Raw genomic sequence first — 17,342 nt, 5'->3', positions numbered from 1 at the left:
AGAAATAGAATGTGCAGTTTATACATTCTTCTAATAACAGAAAAGACAGTTCCCTTTATCAGTTCAAATGTACTTTAAGTTATAAAACATGTTAAAAGATCTTTATCCAAAAAATATTGTCCCACTAGGAGTGTGAGGCGGCCCTTTTAAGTCAAAGTAAAGATGTGAGTTAAATCAATTTTTTTTTAACATCTTAACAGGAATATGGGCAATGACAAAAAAAAAAAAAAAGCCTATTCGTAAAATCAATATAAATAGGCAATAAACATACGATAAAATGTTCAACCTCATCAATAATTAAGAAACCAAAGTAAAACAATACAGATGCTATATTTTTCACGTAAAAGCAGCATATAATGTTTCAAAGGTTTCTCCTCTGAGCTGAGAAAACTAGAGAAAAAGAATCGCTCACATCTACTGTTGGTACTAAGTGGTACAACATTCCAAAAATTAACTATTCCAAAAATAATATGTATTGAAAGTCTCAGAATTCTGCATACCCTTCAGAGCCAGAATTCTACCTTAGAAATTCACTTAAGTAAATAATCCTGGAAATGGACAGATATAATTTTTTCACTACAGTGCGTCTATGACAGGGAAAAATGAAAAATAATCTAGATCTGGGGGCAGCAAATTTTTTCTGTAAAGGGCCAAGTAACAGTTTAGGCTTTGTGGGTCTTATGGTCTCTGTCCCAGAACTGTCCAACTCTGACACCGCAAAAAGCAGCCACAGACAATCATGAACAAATGAGCGTGGCTGGGTTCCAAAAAAGTGAACTTGTGGACAGTGAAATCTGAATTTCCTGGGATTCTCAAGTGTCACCAATTACTATTTTTCTTCCAATTGTTTTCATTTAAAAATACAGACACTATTCTTGTCTCACAGGCCATACGAAATAGGCAGGGAGCCAGATTTGGTCAATCGGCCACCATTTGCCGAACCCTAATCTAAATGGTGAACAAGTGGTTAAATAGTGACTCATGTCAGACTCCTGTGCTTATGAAATGAGCCAGTACAGTCAAAATCTAGCAGCCAGTTAAGTGTTCAGTAAATGCTGGCAATCACCGTCATCTTCATCGCCGCCTGCGTGGGTCAATTTAAAACAATGATGGGGCATAGGTAAAAACACAGGAAATGTCCACAAACATTACATATAATATTCTACTCCTTTTAATAATATACATATGAATGTGTGTGTACAGATTTATGAAAAAAAGACTGGGGGTGTACATAACGAAACTGCTAACAGTAATAACATCTAAGGGATAATATTTTGGTCCATTTTTTTAAAAAATATTTATTGAGGGGCGCCTGGGTGGCACAGCGGTTAAGCGTCTGCCTTCGGCTCAGGGCGTGATCCCGGCGTTGTGGGATCGAGCCCCACATCAGGCTCCTCCGCTAGGAGCCTGCTTCTTCCTCTCCCACTCCCCCTGCTTGTGTTCCCTCTCTCGCTGGCTATCTCTATCTCTGTCGAATAAATAAATAAAATCTTTAAAAAAAAATATGTATTGAGATAACTGGCATCTAACACTGTGTAAGCTTAAGGGGTGCAACATGTTTATTTAATATATTTATACACTGGAATGTGATGACCACCGTGGTGTTAGGTAACACCTCTATCATGTCACGTACCTGTCATTGCTTTTTTGTCATGGGAACAATCTGTCTCTTGGCAACTCTGAAGTATATAATACCATACTGTTGTCTGTAATCACCGGACTACACCTAAGCTCTCCAGGACGTATTCATCCACCAGCTGCAAGTCTGCACCCTTAAACAACATCTCCCCGATTTGCCCACCCCCACAGCCCCCGGAAACCACTATTCTATTCCCTGTTCACATGAGTTCAGCTTTATTAGATTCCATATAAAAGTGATATCATACAGAATTTGTCTTTTTCTGTCCAGTCCATTTTTAAAATTCTTTTTACCAGTAGTTTCCCTTTTTAGTGTAAAAAAAAAAGTTATGTGTATTTATATATATATCATACATTTGTATATCATATATATATACACACATATGTATATATGCATTACTTTACATATCGTTAAAAGAGATAAACTTGGCCCCACTTTCAGAGCCTATGAACTGGGAAAAAATCCTGGCCATCACTCACTTTTCCTTTGTGCTGAATTCGGTGAAGCCGAAGGTTGGGCTCAGGAATGGCTACAGAGTCCCCAATGAGCACGCCCCAGCTCTGTACCATATTATACACCATCACTGCATAGCAAGGTCCATCTGAATCTACCAGGCCAAATGTACTGCCAGGTTAAGATGGGTTGAGGGAGGGGTGGGGAGGAAAGTGGGCAGGAAAGAAGAGCAAAAACAGTGGTTTTAAAATACCAACAAAATAAACAAATGCTTTCTCAGTTACTTATTTAGAAAACTTACGACAGGTCCCATCACCCACTATGCATGTCTGAGTCCTCACTTGTCTTACACATACAGCATCTTTGATCAAGGATACGCACAAGACGCATCAGTCACCTGCCACACTCGAGATATATGCCCGCCGGCACCATTCAACAAATGCTAATACTGAGCCAGATCAAAATGGTGCAGGTGCAACACTACTCCTGGCCTGTCAATTTTACCACCGCGACCTCCCCTCTCTAACCATCACTGGCAATTTCACTGCATCCCACAAACTTTCACTGAATACCCATCATGTGTCAAGCTTTGTGCTAAGCAAGAAGACACGGATCCAGCTATGAGCGAGCTTACAGTCCAGCAGGAGTCCGACACTTCACCCGTCAATTACAGGACAAGTGTGAGAGGTGCTAGAACAGCTGTTCTCTCGTGCTAAGCTCAGCAAGGCGAAAGGTGGGGCCATGGGAACGCAGAGGAGAAATGTTCAAAACTAGAAAGCAGGGAAGGCTTCCTTGAGGAAGAGTCCCTCAAACGGAATGGTAAAGGATAAAAAATTATCTGGGTTACAAAAGGAAAACTAATGCTCGGTAGGAACAGAAAACCTCTGGGGGAATGGGAACAGGGATTAACTGGGAGGGACCACAAGAGAATTATCTAGGTACTGGTATGTAACGTTCTTTATCTTGACAGATGTTTGGGTTACATAGATGTATGTTACTCTAAACTTAGCAAATGTACACGAAGATTTGTATATTTCATTTTTTTTAAAGATTTTATTTATTTATTTGACAGAGAGAGAGAGACAGCGAGAGAGGGAACATAAGCAGGGGGAGCGACAGAGGGAGAGGGACAAGCAGGCTCCCCGCTGAGTAGGGAGCCTGACGCAGGGCTCGATCCCAGGACCCTGGGATCATGACCTGAGCCAAAGGCAGATGCTTAATGACTGAGCCACCCAGGCACCCCATGTATATTTCTGCATAAAAAGAAGAAAACTGTAAACAAATACTACACTCTAGTTAATGACTACATGCTGAATTATTTAGAGGAAAGTATACTGATCTCTGCAATTTACTCTGCAATGTACCAAAACTAAGACGGATCATGGAAGGGTAATGGCACACACAGATATGTGAGCAACCAAGTAAAATACCAGTGGTAAAACGCAGGTGGTGGGATACGCAGATGTTCACTGCAAAACTCTTTCAATTCTGCCACGTTTGAGCATTTTAAAATAAAATGTTCAGGGGAAAAATGTGAGCTGTATCAAGAAGCAGCCAAAGGATTACCCAGACAGACACGAACTGTGTGTAAAGGCACGCAGGCATGAAAACAGCTATTCTGGAACCTACAAAATAACGCCAGGACAGGAACAAGAGGCACAAGTGGGAAAGTGAAAGAAGAGAATGGAAAGAGGCAGGCAGAGAGCAAATTATGAAGGACTCTGCATGCTAAGCTAACCGAAGTGTTCATACTTTACCCTGAAAGTGAGCACAGTAGTAGGAAGGGATTTTATACAAGAAATAGCAAGGGCCAGTTCTGTATCTGGAAAATATTTCTCTGTACTGTGGGACACTGCACAAAAAACAAGGAGTCGGAAGATGTGTCTGGAGAAGCAGTAAGGGGCTAAACTGAGTCTGTAGAGACAGAAAAGTAGGGACAAAAAATAAAATATAGATCTATGTATATATCACACACACACACACATATATATAGGACTTGGTGAGTGCCATCATGCAGAAGAATGGAGAATTCTAGAACAACTTCCAGAAGTCTCAATTAAGTGACTGAGCAGAAGCAGTACCATTGATTAACAACGAAGTCAGGGAGGAGAAACAGTTTAGAGAGAAAGAGGAAACGAGTAATTTTGGACACACTGAGTTACAGATTTCCGATGGGAGCCCAGAGGCAGCTGGATATAGTAATCCAAAACTCAGAAATGAGGCCTGGACTGGAGATACACCGTGGGCATGGCGGAGGCAGCCACAGCCTTGGGTTTGTGTGGCATCACCAAAAGAGATGACCTATCAACGAGACGGTGAAGAACTGGGGCTCACACCATCACTTGGAACACTGAATTCACAACCAACACTGCGATCAAGCCCAGCACTCTCCTGGTGAATCCAGTCAAAGCCTCAGAGCCCTTCACACAGGACGCTGGACAGCCACTGCCAAGTGACAGAAGTTGGCACCTATTTGCCATCCTGGTAAAGGTAGAAAAGAGGAAAGGAACAAACACAGAGTCCTCCTGGAACTTAACATTTAGAAGTTAAGAAAAAGAAAAACCAAGGAGTGACAAAGTATTTGTCTTCGAGGCCCCCCAAATTCCACCTTTGTCTGTCTCTCCTTCTCATTCCTCTTAGTTCTACAGTCCGCTCTAGTTAACTAAACCTTTCTCAACTAACTTCTTGCGTTTCAACTCGTGTGTCTCTAGAGACTGCCATGGAGAAAGCTCGGGCACATAAAGGGAAGTGTTTCGGTCTGGGTGAAGCAGAAGGGATGTGAAAGGGAGCAGTGAGAAAGAAGCAAGAATGTGCAGCGCCATGTAGTGGAAGCCCCGGGACCCAACACTGGTGAGGCCAGACAAAACGAATTCAGTAGAAAACGGAAAAAGGAAACCAGTCAATGAGGGATTAGGAAGTGAGTGACGGACCAAGGAGTGATGACATGAACTAAACCATAATTTTTCAAGAGTAAAACATTTTCTAAGTGAGGGGTGCTGGACTGGCTGGGTCGCTACAGTGTGCAACTCATGATCTCGGGGTTGTGGGTTCAAGCCCTGCACTAAAGTGTACAGGTTACTTAAAAAAATAAAATCTTAAAAAAATTTTTTTTTCTAAGTCAACGTTCTTAACTCATTTCCTCTGCTAGACTGTAAGCATCTTCATCTGGATCGTCCATTTCCCTCCCCCACACACACCAGATGCTCAATAAATCTTTGTTGAACAACATCCAAGACAATCTTCCCATCAGGCCTTAAATTCTAATTCAAAGCTCACCTTCCAGAACTGCCTAGGCACACCTAAGTCCAAACAGGACTGAAAACTCTCCCTCCTCCAACTTCTGTGATCGTGAAACCACAAAGGGGCAGGAGAATGCCAAGGTTTCCATCTGCCTTATAAAAAAACAGCATTCGAACTCCAGCTATGGATGTAGGAATCCACAGAGCACCAAGCTCTGGGGGAAAAAAAAATAGGTGATGACAAAACCTAGGGAGAGATTGTGAGACCTCACTTAGACAATACCTGCTCAAAGGCCAGTCCCAGAAGGAAGCAGAACGCACTAATCTGTGACCACTAACAGTGTCCTCAACTGTCAGAGAAGAGCCAGGAAGTAAGACCCATTAGTTCAAAAGAATGAAAAAGAGGAAAGGCAACAGAAACTCACAAGGGGACTTTCTCCTCTGTGGTGAGGCTGAACACCACCTTTCCTAGGACCACGGCACCACTGTTCACGCCAGGCTGTAGGGCACTCAGTGGCCTGAGCTCCAGGGTCAACTTCTGCCCAGAGGCCGACTGGTAGCGCCCGTCACCACAAGGGCCCAGATGGGCTGGGCGCAAGCTTCCCAGCATGCTCTGCAACTTTTTGGTCTTCACCTTCCCCTGCAAAAAAAAAAAAAAAGTAAAAAAAGATAAGAAGTTGTAAACTAGCTGCTCTCTCTGAGTCTACTACTCCCACCTTCCCACTTCTGTAGATCTGGTCACTACAATTTTATTCTTATTTTATTGACCCACAGGAGAATAAAATGGGATTCAGCCTTTTGACACCTTTACCTTGCTCTCAAGGAGGCTGGTTAATCTGTTCAGGAATTCCAGAAGTTGCTGCTCTCGCTGCTGGGGCTCGGGCCAGGCAGGGTCCAGCGCTGCAGCCCGAGAGAAGCCCTCCAGGGCCTCCCCATAATTCTCTTCATATTTATGTAACTGCACAAGAAGCAAACGAAAACCTCCCAGTTACACGTGTATCTTACACAGACTACGCCAGGGGGAGTAACGGCACCACGTGCTAGGAAGTTACAGAAATACAGTTTTCTTCCCAGTGGTTTTCCTGCTCTGCGATGAGCGGCCTGAAGAAACAGTAATGCTTCACAGCCTTCATCCTGGCTAAGGGCATCACAAGCCCGAAGATGGAATCGTCTCAAAGCAGCTAACTTCCAAATTCGAAAATAGTTCCACTGTATACAGTGGGTCATTCCATTTTTATATTTACTATGAACTTTTCAGGAAAGTCTTCTAGGGGCACCTGGGTGGCACAGCGGTTAAGCGCCTGCCTTCGGCTCAGGCGTGATCCCGGCGTTGTGGCTCTTTCGCTATGAGCCTGCTTCTTCCTCTCCCACTCCCCCTGCTTGTGTTCCCTCTCTCGCTGGCTGTCTCTATCTCTGTCAAATAAATAAATAAAAATCTTTAAAAAAAAAAAAAAAGGAAAGTCTTCTAAACTCTCCCTCCATCCCCTGTGTATCCTCCTGCCTCCTCGGCCCCTTCCCCTTTCCTGCAAGACACTCCGTCAGATCCTAAAGTCAAACTAAGCCAGTTCTTCCTTGAAATAATCTGGCTTTCCTCTCACAGTTTGTACTCAACCTTGTCCCTGTGAATACCCAGTTCTCCTCCCAGGCTAAGAGTCAGATGTCACTTGGGTTACTTGCAGATGACCAGCGCCCCGCAGGTCCTACCGTTGCCCTGTTCAGATGAAGATCGGGGTTGCTGCAAGCTGTCCTGTCAACCTTCTCCTGTAGTGGGAGGAAAAGACGGTCAGCGGGTCCTGTTTCACTCTTACGGATGGCCATGCCCAACATGCCCTAGACCTTTGCCCCTGGAAAAATGCCAATTTCTCCCATCAAAATGTACCTTTACTCACACTGTTATGCAGTAACTGCTTGAGTGATATATTACTCAATCCCTGACACCTTGAGGAGGTAAGGGTTTTGATGTGTACATGAAACTTTGAAGTATGATTATAATTTATCCATGCAATAGTGCAAAGATAAAAGAAACTATATAAAAACATTCTGATAGGGGGCGCCTAGGTGGCTCAGCCGTAAAGTGTCTGCTTTCCGCTCAGGTCATGATCCCAGGGTCCTGGGATCGAGCCCCGCATCGGGCTCCCTGCTTGGCGGGAAGCCTGCTTCTCCCTCTCCCACTCCCCTTGCTTATGTTCCCTCTCTCGCTGTCTCTGTCAAATAAATAAATAAAATCTTAAAAAAAAATTCTGATAAAAAAAATTTAATGGTGAGATAATGGTATAAATGAGGAAAGCCTAAAAAAGAAAAGTCATTGATTTAATGCATTTCCTTTGCCCGTGAGCCCAGCTCCAGATACAGGCAGAAGCATGTTCCTACATTCGAGCCCGCTTCAATCACCCACTGAAAGCCAGATTCTCTAATTTAAACAGATGGCCAGAAACCATATCAAAGTGCGGACAGATGTGCTGTGAAGAAACTGCTACGTTCACGGCTGTGTTCAGCTTATTTTTCTGATTATGTTCATTGCCCAGCACATTACAAAAGTACAATCAACATGGATTAAAATTGTTTAAATGGTTGGTTCAAATAGGTTTAAAAATGCAGGTTTGGGTGAAGAAATTAAGTTAAAAGCAACAATGTAGCAGACACCAAACATAAAATTTTTAAAGAGTACACTGTTACTATTTTTTAAATGTAAACATCCACCAAAGTAAGAAATTAGACTAAAATAGAACTCCTCTGTCTTCAAGTTCCGTGATGGAAAAAAGGTCAGTCCCTAAAAACTACAAACATGGAAAGAAGGTAGCTGTAGTCTCTATTCTGCCACACAGAACGAAATAAAGAATGGTAAGTTAGAAAGCAATTCTCCATGGCAAGAGAAGCAAGAAAGCAAAAAAGGAAGGTGAATATGAGGCCCAAATAGAAACTGCTCAGAAGGCCAAGGTGAACCTTCTTGTAATGAGTAATCACGAGCTCAAGCCTGAAGGAAACCCCCATGTAAGCGGCTATGGACAGAAAAATGGCCTGAAAGGCCTAAGCACCGCATGAGCTCCAGCGGATTAATCCTGAGGAAATGATGCAGAATGGGTTATGTGCTGTTTTCTATCATAAAGCTTTTATTTGTAAGTAATCTCTATACCCAACATGGGGCTCAAACTCACAATCCCGAGATCAAGAGTCGCACGCTCCCCTGACTGAGCCAGCCAGGTGTCCCTACTGTTTTTGATTTTAGCCTGTGGGAAACCCAGAGCCACAGTATCTCATGGTTAATCGTGGGACAGCACTTAATTTATACTTAAGCATTAGAGCTTTCGTTTTTCTTTAAACATGTACACTAATGTGAATGGACATTATTTTAACACAGACTTTTCCCCACCACAAAAGATGAACACGTTGGGATGGGCTCCGTGATTTGGTTATAAGTGCCCACAGGACATCGAGAAAGGCCGAGACCTACCGAGTACTCGGCACCCTTACAAGTGGTTGCTAACACTCCAGTGATGAGAAGGAGTAAGTCACCTCTGCAGACACAGCTTTGCGAAGCCACACACACCGGATGCCGCTAATTACTGCCCATGCTGCTTGCGCAAGAGCCACGCAGACAACTGAATGACACTCTTGCTTCTGTTGTGACCATAAATACTTACTGCTTGGGCATAGGCACTGAGGGCTTGCTGGGAGATCTTAGGGTTCTGGCCGGTGTTGAAGTAAAGAGAAAGATATGCATTCCCCAGAATATCTGAAAGAGAAACAAAGGGTTTCCAGTTCCTCGTGTAAGGGGCTTGAAGTCACCACTCCATCCTGACGGACTCAAAAATCTACAACTCTTCTTGGATCCATTAGACAGGGAACAACACAGGGCAAACTACTGCCCCCAGAACTGGAGAAAGACAGGCGAACACAGGGACTACGGCTCACCAGCGCAGAAACTCACGAGCCGCAGGAACCAGTGCTGGGGTGGGGACACCCGAGCTGTAACTGACAAAGAGCTTAGGGTTCAAAGTGGACGAGTCTGGGAGTCAGAAACTCCAGGGGTCCCGGGCTTACCGAGGTCCCCACAATACTGTGAGATTTACCTCCAGAAGCTCAACCAGGTTCCCATAGCAAGTATCCGAGAGAAAATCCCTCATACTTCCAGCAGAGGGAAGGGGAAAAAGAACGTGTTCTGAAATACGCTAGAGCGCCCTGTCCTTCACAAGGCCTGCCCGCAGGAGAAACGAGCTAACCGGAGCCTACCTAAGCCGAGGAAGGGAAATATCCACCTGCTGTACCCGTCCGCGTGAGGGAGGGGTGACACCAGCTGCAGCCTACTCTAGCCATCCTGCCCCATCTAAGTAGGGAAAAAACCCTGAGAAACACAGTGGTGAGTCATCCCAGAGCCCAGGTTCAAGATACGACCCATTTTGGTCACCCTCAAGAGTCTACGTGAAAGGTCCCACATCCGACAAAACCCAGTGGCAACGCTGTCTTTAGTATACTCCAAATTCCACTGGGACAAAGAGGCGAACACAGACCCAAAGCAGAAACTTGATCAGACTGCACGAAAGTCCTGCCTTGCTCATGAGGAAACAGAAGCATCCTCTCTTGGATGAAAAGATCCAAGAGTTCCTAAAACAGTGGTTCATCAATATACCTTTCAGGCTTCTTCAAAACAAAGATGCCCAGGCTTGACACTTAGAATCAGACCCACAGCTGGGCCCCAGAAGATTCTGGCACGTGTAGCCATGTTGAGAACCACTGCTCTAGAAACTTGCTGGAGATCTTTTGAGAGGACTCACACCAGGAGCGGCCATCGTGGACATCCATCTGCACGGCCAACTTAGCCTGTCGGACACTGTCCATTACATGACGAGAATGTTCATCTCCAGTGTCAGTCCGCAGCTGGCGAAGCACCATGGACAGGTTCTGAAGGGAGACTTTGTTCTTGCACTGCAAATGGAGAAGACACATACTCAACCTTCCTGATTCTATTTCCCCTCTCCAGATCTTTTCTATCTTAATCTTCTAAATCTAACTTCTCATCTTAATTCTTACCTCCACCTGGGTCTTAGACCGCCATCTACAAGATCAACTTGGCTGTTAATTTTTCTTTCAGCTATCCCTGAACCTGATCCCATCTTCTTCTTCCTTTCTCAGTCCCCATCCATGTTTTCCTCAGCCAGGTCTGCTCCCCAACCCTTCCTCCCCTCTGATTCCATTCTCCTAGCTCCGGTACAGTTCTACTCTGGTATTCATATCCTAGGGCAATTCACAGAATCAAAGGAATCTCAGCCTTCCCATCTGTGTTTTTTGAGGGGATAGGAGGCAGCTCACATGGGTCAGGGCTCCTGAGAAGCAGGTGTGGGCAGCCGCAATATCCCCTTTCTTCCAGTACACCTCACCCAGCTGGTTCCAGGCTTCCACCAGCTTGGGCTCCAGCTTCACGGCCTTTGACAGAAGCTCCTCAGCCCTAGGACTGTAGTCAGGAGTCACATTCAGTGCCTTCCCAGTCAGCATCAGAACCTGTGCCTTGCCCTGGACAGAACCTAGGAGAGAGGGGAAGATGGAGGAAACTGGAAAAACCCAGGCAGTCTTACAGAGAAGACCAGGGCACTTTCTCACAAGAAGTAACCTCAGGTCGGCCCTGGGAATGAACTAGCTGGAGAGAATCTTCATGAGCAAACCACTTATGGAAAGCCCACCATATGCAGAGTACTATGTTAGATAACGGGGTAACAAAGAAAGCATCATCCCTACCTTGGAGGGACTTACAATCTAGTGGAGAGGACAAAGCATATTCATGGAAAATGAAAACAACAATGAAAAGGGGTATATGGCGTACACCCAATGAATGGGCTTTAAAAAGTGAAAAGGAGGGGCACCGGGGTGGCTCAGTCGGATAAGCCTCCGACTCTTGGTTTCAGCTCAGGTCATGATCTTGGGAGTCTTGAGATCAAGCCCTGAGTGAGGCTCCACGCTCAGCCAACAGGGAGTCTGCTCCCCATCTTCCTCTCCCTCTGCCCCTCCCCCAGCTCACACACTCTTTCTCCCCCACTCAAATAAATAAATAAATCTTAAAAAAACAAAAACAAAAACAAAAACCTAGTTTAAGCAATAGTTATTGATGAGGGAACGGAAGGCAAGCTGAGGACAAAGCAGAAGCTGACACCCTGCAACCCCCCCCCCCCCAATGGGATGTATGCAACATTCCTCAGGCACTCCTGGCTGCCCTAAAGGACAAAGAAACAGTCCTTACTACCTACAGCCCATTGACAAGTCCTTGAAACAGGCACAGTGACATTCCTCTAGGAACTCAGCTGCCTCGATGTTAATACTTTGCTAAGGACAAAAGGCAGTCCTAGCCTGACCCCCTCCCCTCCACCAAGATCCTGTAAGCCTACTTTAATGTATAAAAATTCCTTTGGAAACTTCCTTTATCTCTAACCCCCCAAGATACGTATTGGCAATCATCCCCAAGCATATGGCCCACCGATATACATCTGAAGGGTCTCATGACTCAGGTTTTATTAGACGGTAATAAATGACCTTTTCCCAACAACAGCTAGCCCCCTCTAGGTCCTGGAGACCTTGCTTCCAAAATTCCTTAGAGACTTACGCTACCCCTAACCCCCTCCCCACTTGAGGGTATATAATAGGCCATTCCTCACAACCGCGGGGCAGCAGCTCTTTCTGCCCACGGGTCCTGTCCCCGTGCTTTCATAAACCACCATTCTGCACCAAAGACGTCTCAAGAATTCTTTCTCGGTCGTCAGCTCCGGACCCCACCCCACTGAACCTCACGTATAGTCACCTGTACCTCATCAGGCATGTTCTTTTATTTCATGGCATTTGCTATAATCGAACATTAGAAAACATATCTAGAGGACTAAGAGGTAGCCACCCTACGCAGGGGCCCTCAGCAGAAACGTTCTGTTGTACCCTGCAGCAGCACAAACAGGACACCGAAGAGCTCACGGAGAGAGAGCAGCACTCTCGGGCAGTTCCGGGAAGGGCAGGGGCCGCGTGCTCCTCGCCATCATACCCACTGCTTCCTCCATCTGCTGCACGGTCTTCTCCATCTCCTCCCGCACATCCTGCTGCTTCCTCCCAGCATCCTCGATACCATGTGTCTCGAAATAGCACTCTCGAAACGAATACAGCTGATCCACCAGCTCCTAGGAAGCGTAAGAATGGTACCATGAAGAGGAGACAAGGCCAGACAAGGAAATTTGAGACCGGCTAGCCATGCCAGCTCTGATCTAGAAATATAGATCCTCAATCTCCCTGAGGAACGACAAAAGGCCAGCCGCCAGGTCTACCAAAACGCCGCAGATCGTGAAGAAAAGTGGCCAGACCAGCACCACTCTCGTGCAGTCCCGTTCCAGTCTCGGCACCGTGACCCAGTTCTCTCCCCCAGCCCCGCAGAGCTTCCAGTATGACTGAGCACTTCATCTACCACAGTCAAGAGGAGGGGAACACTTTGCAACGTGACACAGAACGAAGTTAATGAGGTAATCCTATGTTACCGGTACTATGTACCCCAGAGCACAAAACTTTGAAATGCACCCTTAAAACTGGACTTCCTAACAGAAACAATTGTATCCCTGATTTTTCCTGTGCTGGTGTCTGAAAATCTATGACCTTTGTGATGATGATGACATGGGAGAACCACTGTTTTCCACAACAAACAGATCAATGTAAGTTTGAGGACCTCTGTATTTTTCCAGGGTTTTGTTTCTTTAAATACTTGTGGTTTTTGTTGTGTTTTGTTTTTGTCGAATCACCTTCTGGCTCTCTTGCGTTCATCCCAAGTAAATGTTCCCTTTCCAATTTTAAATACCTCTGTCTCTGAGTCTTCCTGTAACACCAAAGCTTTTCCATTATCTATTCTTTTTTTTTTTTTTTAAGATTTTATTTATTTATTTGACAGAGAGAGACAGCCAGCGAGAGAGGGAACACAAGCAGGGGGAGTGGGAGAGGAAGAAGCAGGCTCATAGCGAAAGAGCCTGATGTGGGGCTCGATCCCGTAACGCCGGGATCACGCCCTGAGCCGAAGGCAGACGCTTAACCGCTGTGCCACCCAGGCACTGCTTCCATTATCTATTCTTTCCTGAAACTGACCAGCAGCAAAAATATACCCAATTCTGTCACATCTTAACTACCTCCACAGCACATCCTAAATCCATCACCCACTAGGACTCCCTCCCACTAGGACTATCCTGGACTAAATCAGAACCATGACTTGCCCAGACTGTTGCAACAGCTTCTTACCTGGTCATCTTGGTTCTACTCTCTCCCAGTCTCCTCACTGTAGTTGGAACAACCTTACAAAAATGTACATCACATCACAAACTCTCAGTTTTCCACTGGAGACAGAATAAAATCTAACTCTTAGCCACAGCATAGAAGACTGTAGGATCTGACCTCACCCTACTACTCACCCTGACACAAACTTCCTCTCCCTTGGCTCTCACACACGCTGCGTTCCACAATACTCAAGCCACACTGGCTTTCACGGAGTTCCTCAGATCCAGCAAGCTCCATCCCCCCGTAGAGGTTTACACATGCTGTTCCCTCTGCCCAGACACCCCCCCCCCCAGATCTTTGCATGCCTCATTCCTCATTATCATTTAGATCTCAGCTCACTATCAACTTCTCAGAGAGGCTCTCCCTGACTACCCAAACTAAAGTACCCACTTCCCCTTCTGCCCACTGTTAATCATACTTATTTTTCTTCATAGTCCCTACCAGTTGAAATTACGTGGCCTACACATTAACTGTCTGTTTCTGTCTCCACCCCTAAAATGCAAGCCCCATGATGGGAGGGTCCTAATCTCCCGCCTCCTGTGTTCAAAGCAATACCTGAGCACGACAGCAGGGCTTGGGACACGATAGGCTCTCATTAAAAATGCTTACAGAATGGCTTAATGAATCAACCCTGTCTGTAACAAACACTTACGTGCTATACTTAACTTTTACCCAGAGCAAAGAATGGAATGTTTTTCAAATTTTATTGTGTGTATTCAGGACTCAGCCTGCAAAAGCCTGATTATGGAAGTTTTAGCAGAACTCAAACACCTTTTTTTTTTTAAGATTTTATTTATTTATTCGACAGAGATAGAGACAGCCAGCGAGAGAGACAAGCAGGGGGAGTGGGAGAGGAAGAAGCAGGCTCATAGTGGAGGAGCCGGATGTGGGGCTCGATCCCAGATCGCTGGGATCACGCCCTGAGCCGAAGGCAGACGCTTAACCGCTGTGCCACCCAGGCGCCCCAGAACTCAAACACCTTTTAACAAGCACCCCAGATGACTGTAATGAAAATTGGCTGTAAAGCACACTTTGAGAAATACCCTTTTACGACATTACTTCTGCCGTAAAATGACAATGATATCAAAATGTACCACCATTCCCATGGATAGCAAGAACGTCACTATTCTCTTCCTGTCCTCTACTCCCTTCCCCCACTCCATTCCTGTCCACCCACCCCAAGATACCACAAGCATACGTTCTTAGTTCATATACCACAAATGAGTCCAGGAAAAGACAGTTCGTAGCAAAACTTAGTACACAATTCCTTTCGCCCTGCAATCAGCATGGCTGCAAATTAGGAATTTTAGAGAGGGTCCCGTTGTCTGTTTCTAGTCCTGAAAGCAAATATGCAAGGAAGTATTTGGCTTTGTTGTTTTATTTTGTTGGAGTGAACATTTTTAATAATTTCTTAAATTTCTCATGGAAAAAATATACGTAAGTTACTAAAATTTAAATAAGTATATGTAGGGGTGTCTGGGTGGCTCAGTCAGTTGGGCGTCTGCCTTCAGCTCAGGTAATGATCCTGGGGTCCTGGGATCAGACCCCACATCCGGCTCCCTGCTCTTCAGGGAGTCTGCTTCTCCCTCTCCCTCTGACCTGCCCCCTGCTCATGCTCTCTCTCTGAAATGAATAAATAAAAAATCTTTTTTAAAAAATTAATTAAACAAATAAATAAAAAATACAAAAATACAAAATTTGTATTTTTCGTAAAAAATACAAAATAAAAAATTCCTCATAATCACCCCAACCTCAGGGATCGTGGCTGTTTAATATACATATAGTAATACATATACACGATGTTTCCAACATGGAACCAGGATTGAGAATCTCTGATTTCAGCTAGTCACACTAGGGAATGAAATTAAATTAATCTAAATCAACTGGAAGTGAAATAAAGCTCACACTCTAAAAAGTGTTATTATTTTAATCCACTCAAGAAACAAATCTCACCAATGTTCAAACTTTCGCATTACAAACCTTTGAGCGGGTTATTAGCCTGTCACAGGTCTATTACTCAAACTGGGGGCACCTGGCTGGCTCAGTCGAAAGTCCATGCGACTCTTGATCTCGGGGTGGTGAATCTGAGCCCCACGTTACGTATGGAGATTACTTAAATAAATAAAACTTAAAAAAATAAAAATAAAAAAACTCTAGGCTGTCTTAGAACACAAAGAACTAAGTTTCTGAGGTTTAAGGAAAACCTTGGGTCACTGAAAGAAGGTAAAGAGCAAACAACTAGTTAGTGCATACCTACCAAGTAGAAAAGACTAGTCCTAGTCACAACTGCAGTCAACTATGAACTGGGTGGAGTATGGACCCTTACGCATCAGACCCCAAAGTCGGATTGCAAGTGTGCAAAAGAATCAAAACTGTGGAGTCCTGAGGGGAGTGACCAGGATACAAGGGGCGCAAGCTATTACTCTGCTTGTTGCCAATATCAAAGCAGGTAAGTAGCGAAGAAATGGCCTTTACGGGAATCAAAACAACACATGATAATAGCTCCTGCAGATCCACTATATACATGTGTGTACTACCTGTGATGGGTGACTGGGGGGGAACCCTTAAGAATGTGCAAGAATAAAGTTAGGAGCAACAAATCCTCTTCCGCACAGGACTGAAACGGAGTGTAGTCAGGGCAGCAGCAGGAGGTCCCAACACACGGCTGCGCTCCTCCCCCGGCCGGGGAGGCTCCCCTCCCCGACGGCGGCTGCACCCTCGGGAGTTGTTATAGTAACCTCACTGACACATGCAGCGGACTGCACGCGCCAGAGAATTCGCTGGTACTACATAAACTGGGTTCCCCGCTTCTTCCCGAGTAACAAAGGCACATATAGATTTTAATCTATGGTCCCACCTGCAATTTCTGCAAGACCTGCTTGACTTCCTCGTCTTCATCAGCCATCATTTCCCAGCCACTCTCGGCTTCTCCGCCCCCAACTTTGTAACCACAGAGTCTCATACCCACCCCCATCGTGGAGCCAGAGCGACATCTAGGGCACTGGAGGCTTACCTGCACCTGAGTAGAGGAGTTGGAGTGTTAACGGGTGTGGTTTGGGTTTTTTTTTTTTTTCATGTATCCAAACATTTTTTTAAATTAAAACAAAATATATATGGACGAATTATACATTTGACAAATTAAAATGATTTCTGATTGCAAAAAAACAAAAAAAGTTTTCTTTTGAGAATCACTATAAAGTTATAATGTAAATACATTCTTTATTGTGAAAAGGCATAAAATTTCCTTTATAGACAACTTGTCATTTATCCATCATGTAATGTCAAATACACCTATGATCCCGTAAAGTAAATATGATTCTTTTGATGGAAAAGAGCCAAATCAAAGATATCATTAAGGAAAAACATGCATAGTAGACTATGAATTCTACAGAGGACAAAGGCCCTAATTTTACATATTTTTAAGCTCCCTAGTTCCTGACAGAGTTCTCAGAATATAGTTTCTCAGTTAATGAGTAGCAAATTGACTTACTGGTTAAATTAGCAACTATGGAGCTGCCTGACACCAGTATAAAATAAATGGATAATTCAAAAGTAACTGGATTTTGGACTTTAATTTTAGTTACTTTGAAACAACATAATTTAGTACCAAATGTTTAAACAACCATTATAATTGCTAAACTGTGAAATCAGCATTATTTATATCTGATCAGCTCTACAAAACTCATCATTTTTTCTTCAAAAACAAAGGTAGTAGAGATCTCAAAGAATAA

General features: G+C 44.5%; 1 protein-coding gene across 3 annotated transcripts in view; it reads right to left on the bottom strand.

Moving 5' to 3' along the window:
* Window positions 1-16,576, bottom strand: part of TTC5 (tetratricopeptide repeat domain 5) — a 17,786-nt gene extending 1,210 nt beyond the window's left edge. The window contains exons 1-9 of one of the 3 annotated variants that reach the window (XM_040620703.1): window positions 16,469-16,575; window positions 12,347-12,479; window positions 10,639-10,850; window positions 10,104-10,254; window positions 8,973-9,064; window positions 7,009-7,092; window positions 6,143-6,289; window positions 5,757-5,971; window positions 2,119-2,263 (exon numbers count right to left, since the gene is read on the bottom strand). In XM_040620703.1, the coding sequence (XP_040476637.1) occupies window positions 2,119-2,263; window positions 5,757-5,971; window positions 6,143-6,289; window positions 7,009-7,092; window positions 8,973-9,064; window positions 10,104-10,254; window positions 10,639-10,850; window positions 12,347-12,479; window positions 16,469-16,573 (1,284 nt within the window). In that variant the 5' untranslated portion in view covers window positions 16,574-16,575. Of the gene's footprint in view, window positions 1-2,118; window positions 2,264-5,756; window positions 5,972-6,142; window positions 6,290-7,008; window positions 7,093-8,972; window positions 9,065-10,103; window positions 10,255-10,638; window positions 10,851-12,346; window positions 12,480-16,468 lie in introns of all 3 variants that reach the window. The other 2 variants (XM_008683654.2, XM_040620704.1) reach the window with 2 other exon arrangements.
* Between the last annotated feature and the right edge of the window lie 766 nt (window positions 16,577-17,342).

This window comes from Ursus maritimus, unplaced genomic scaffold, assembly GCF_017311325.1.
Source record: "Ursus maritimus isolate PB19 unplaced genomic scaffold, ASM1731132v1 scaffold_36, whole genome shotgun sequence".
Taxonomy (NCBI): domain Eukaryota; kingdom Metazoa; phylum Chordata; class Mammalia; order Carnivora; family Ursidae; genus Ursus; species Ursus maritimus.
Note: the sequence above shows the minus strand (reverse complement) of the source record. Positions and strands in the feature narration are given on the sequence as shown.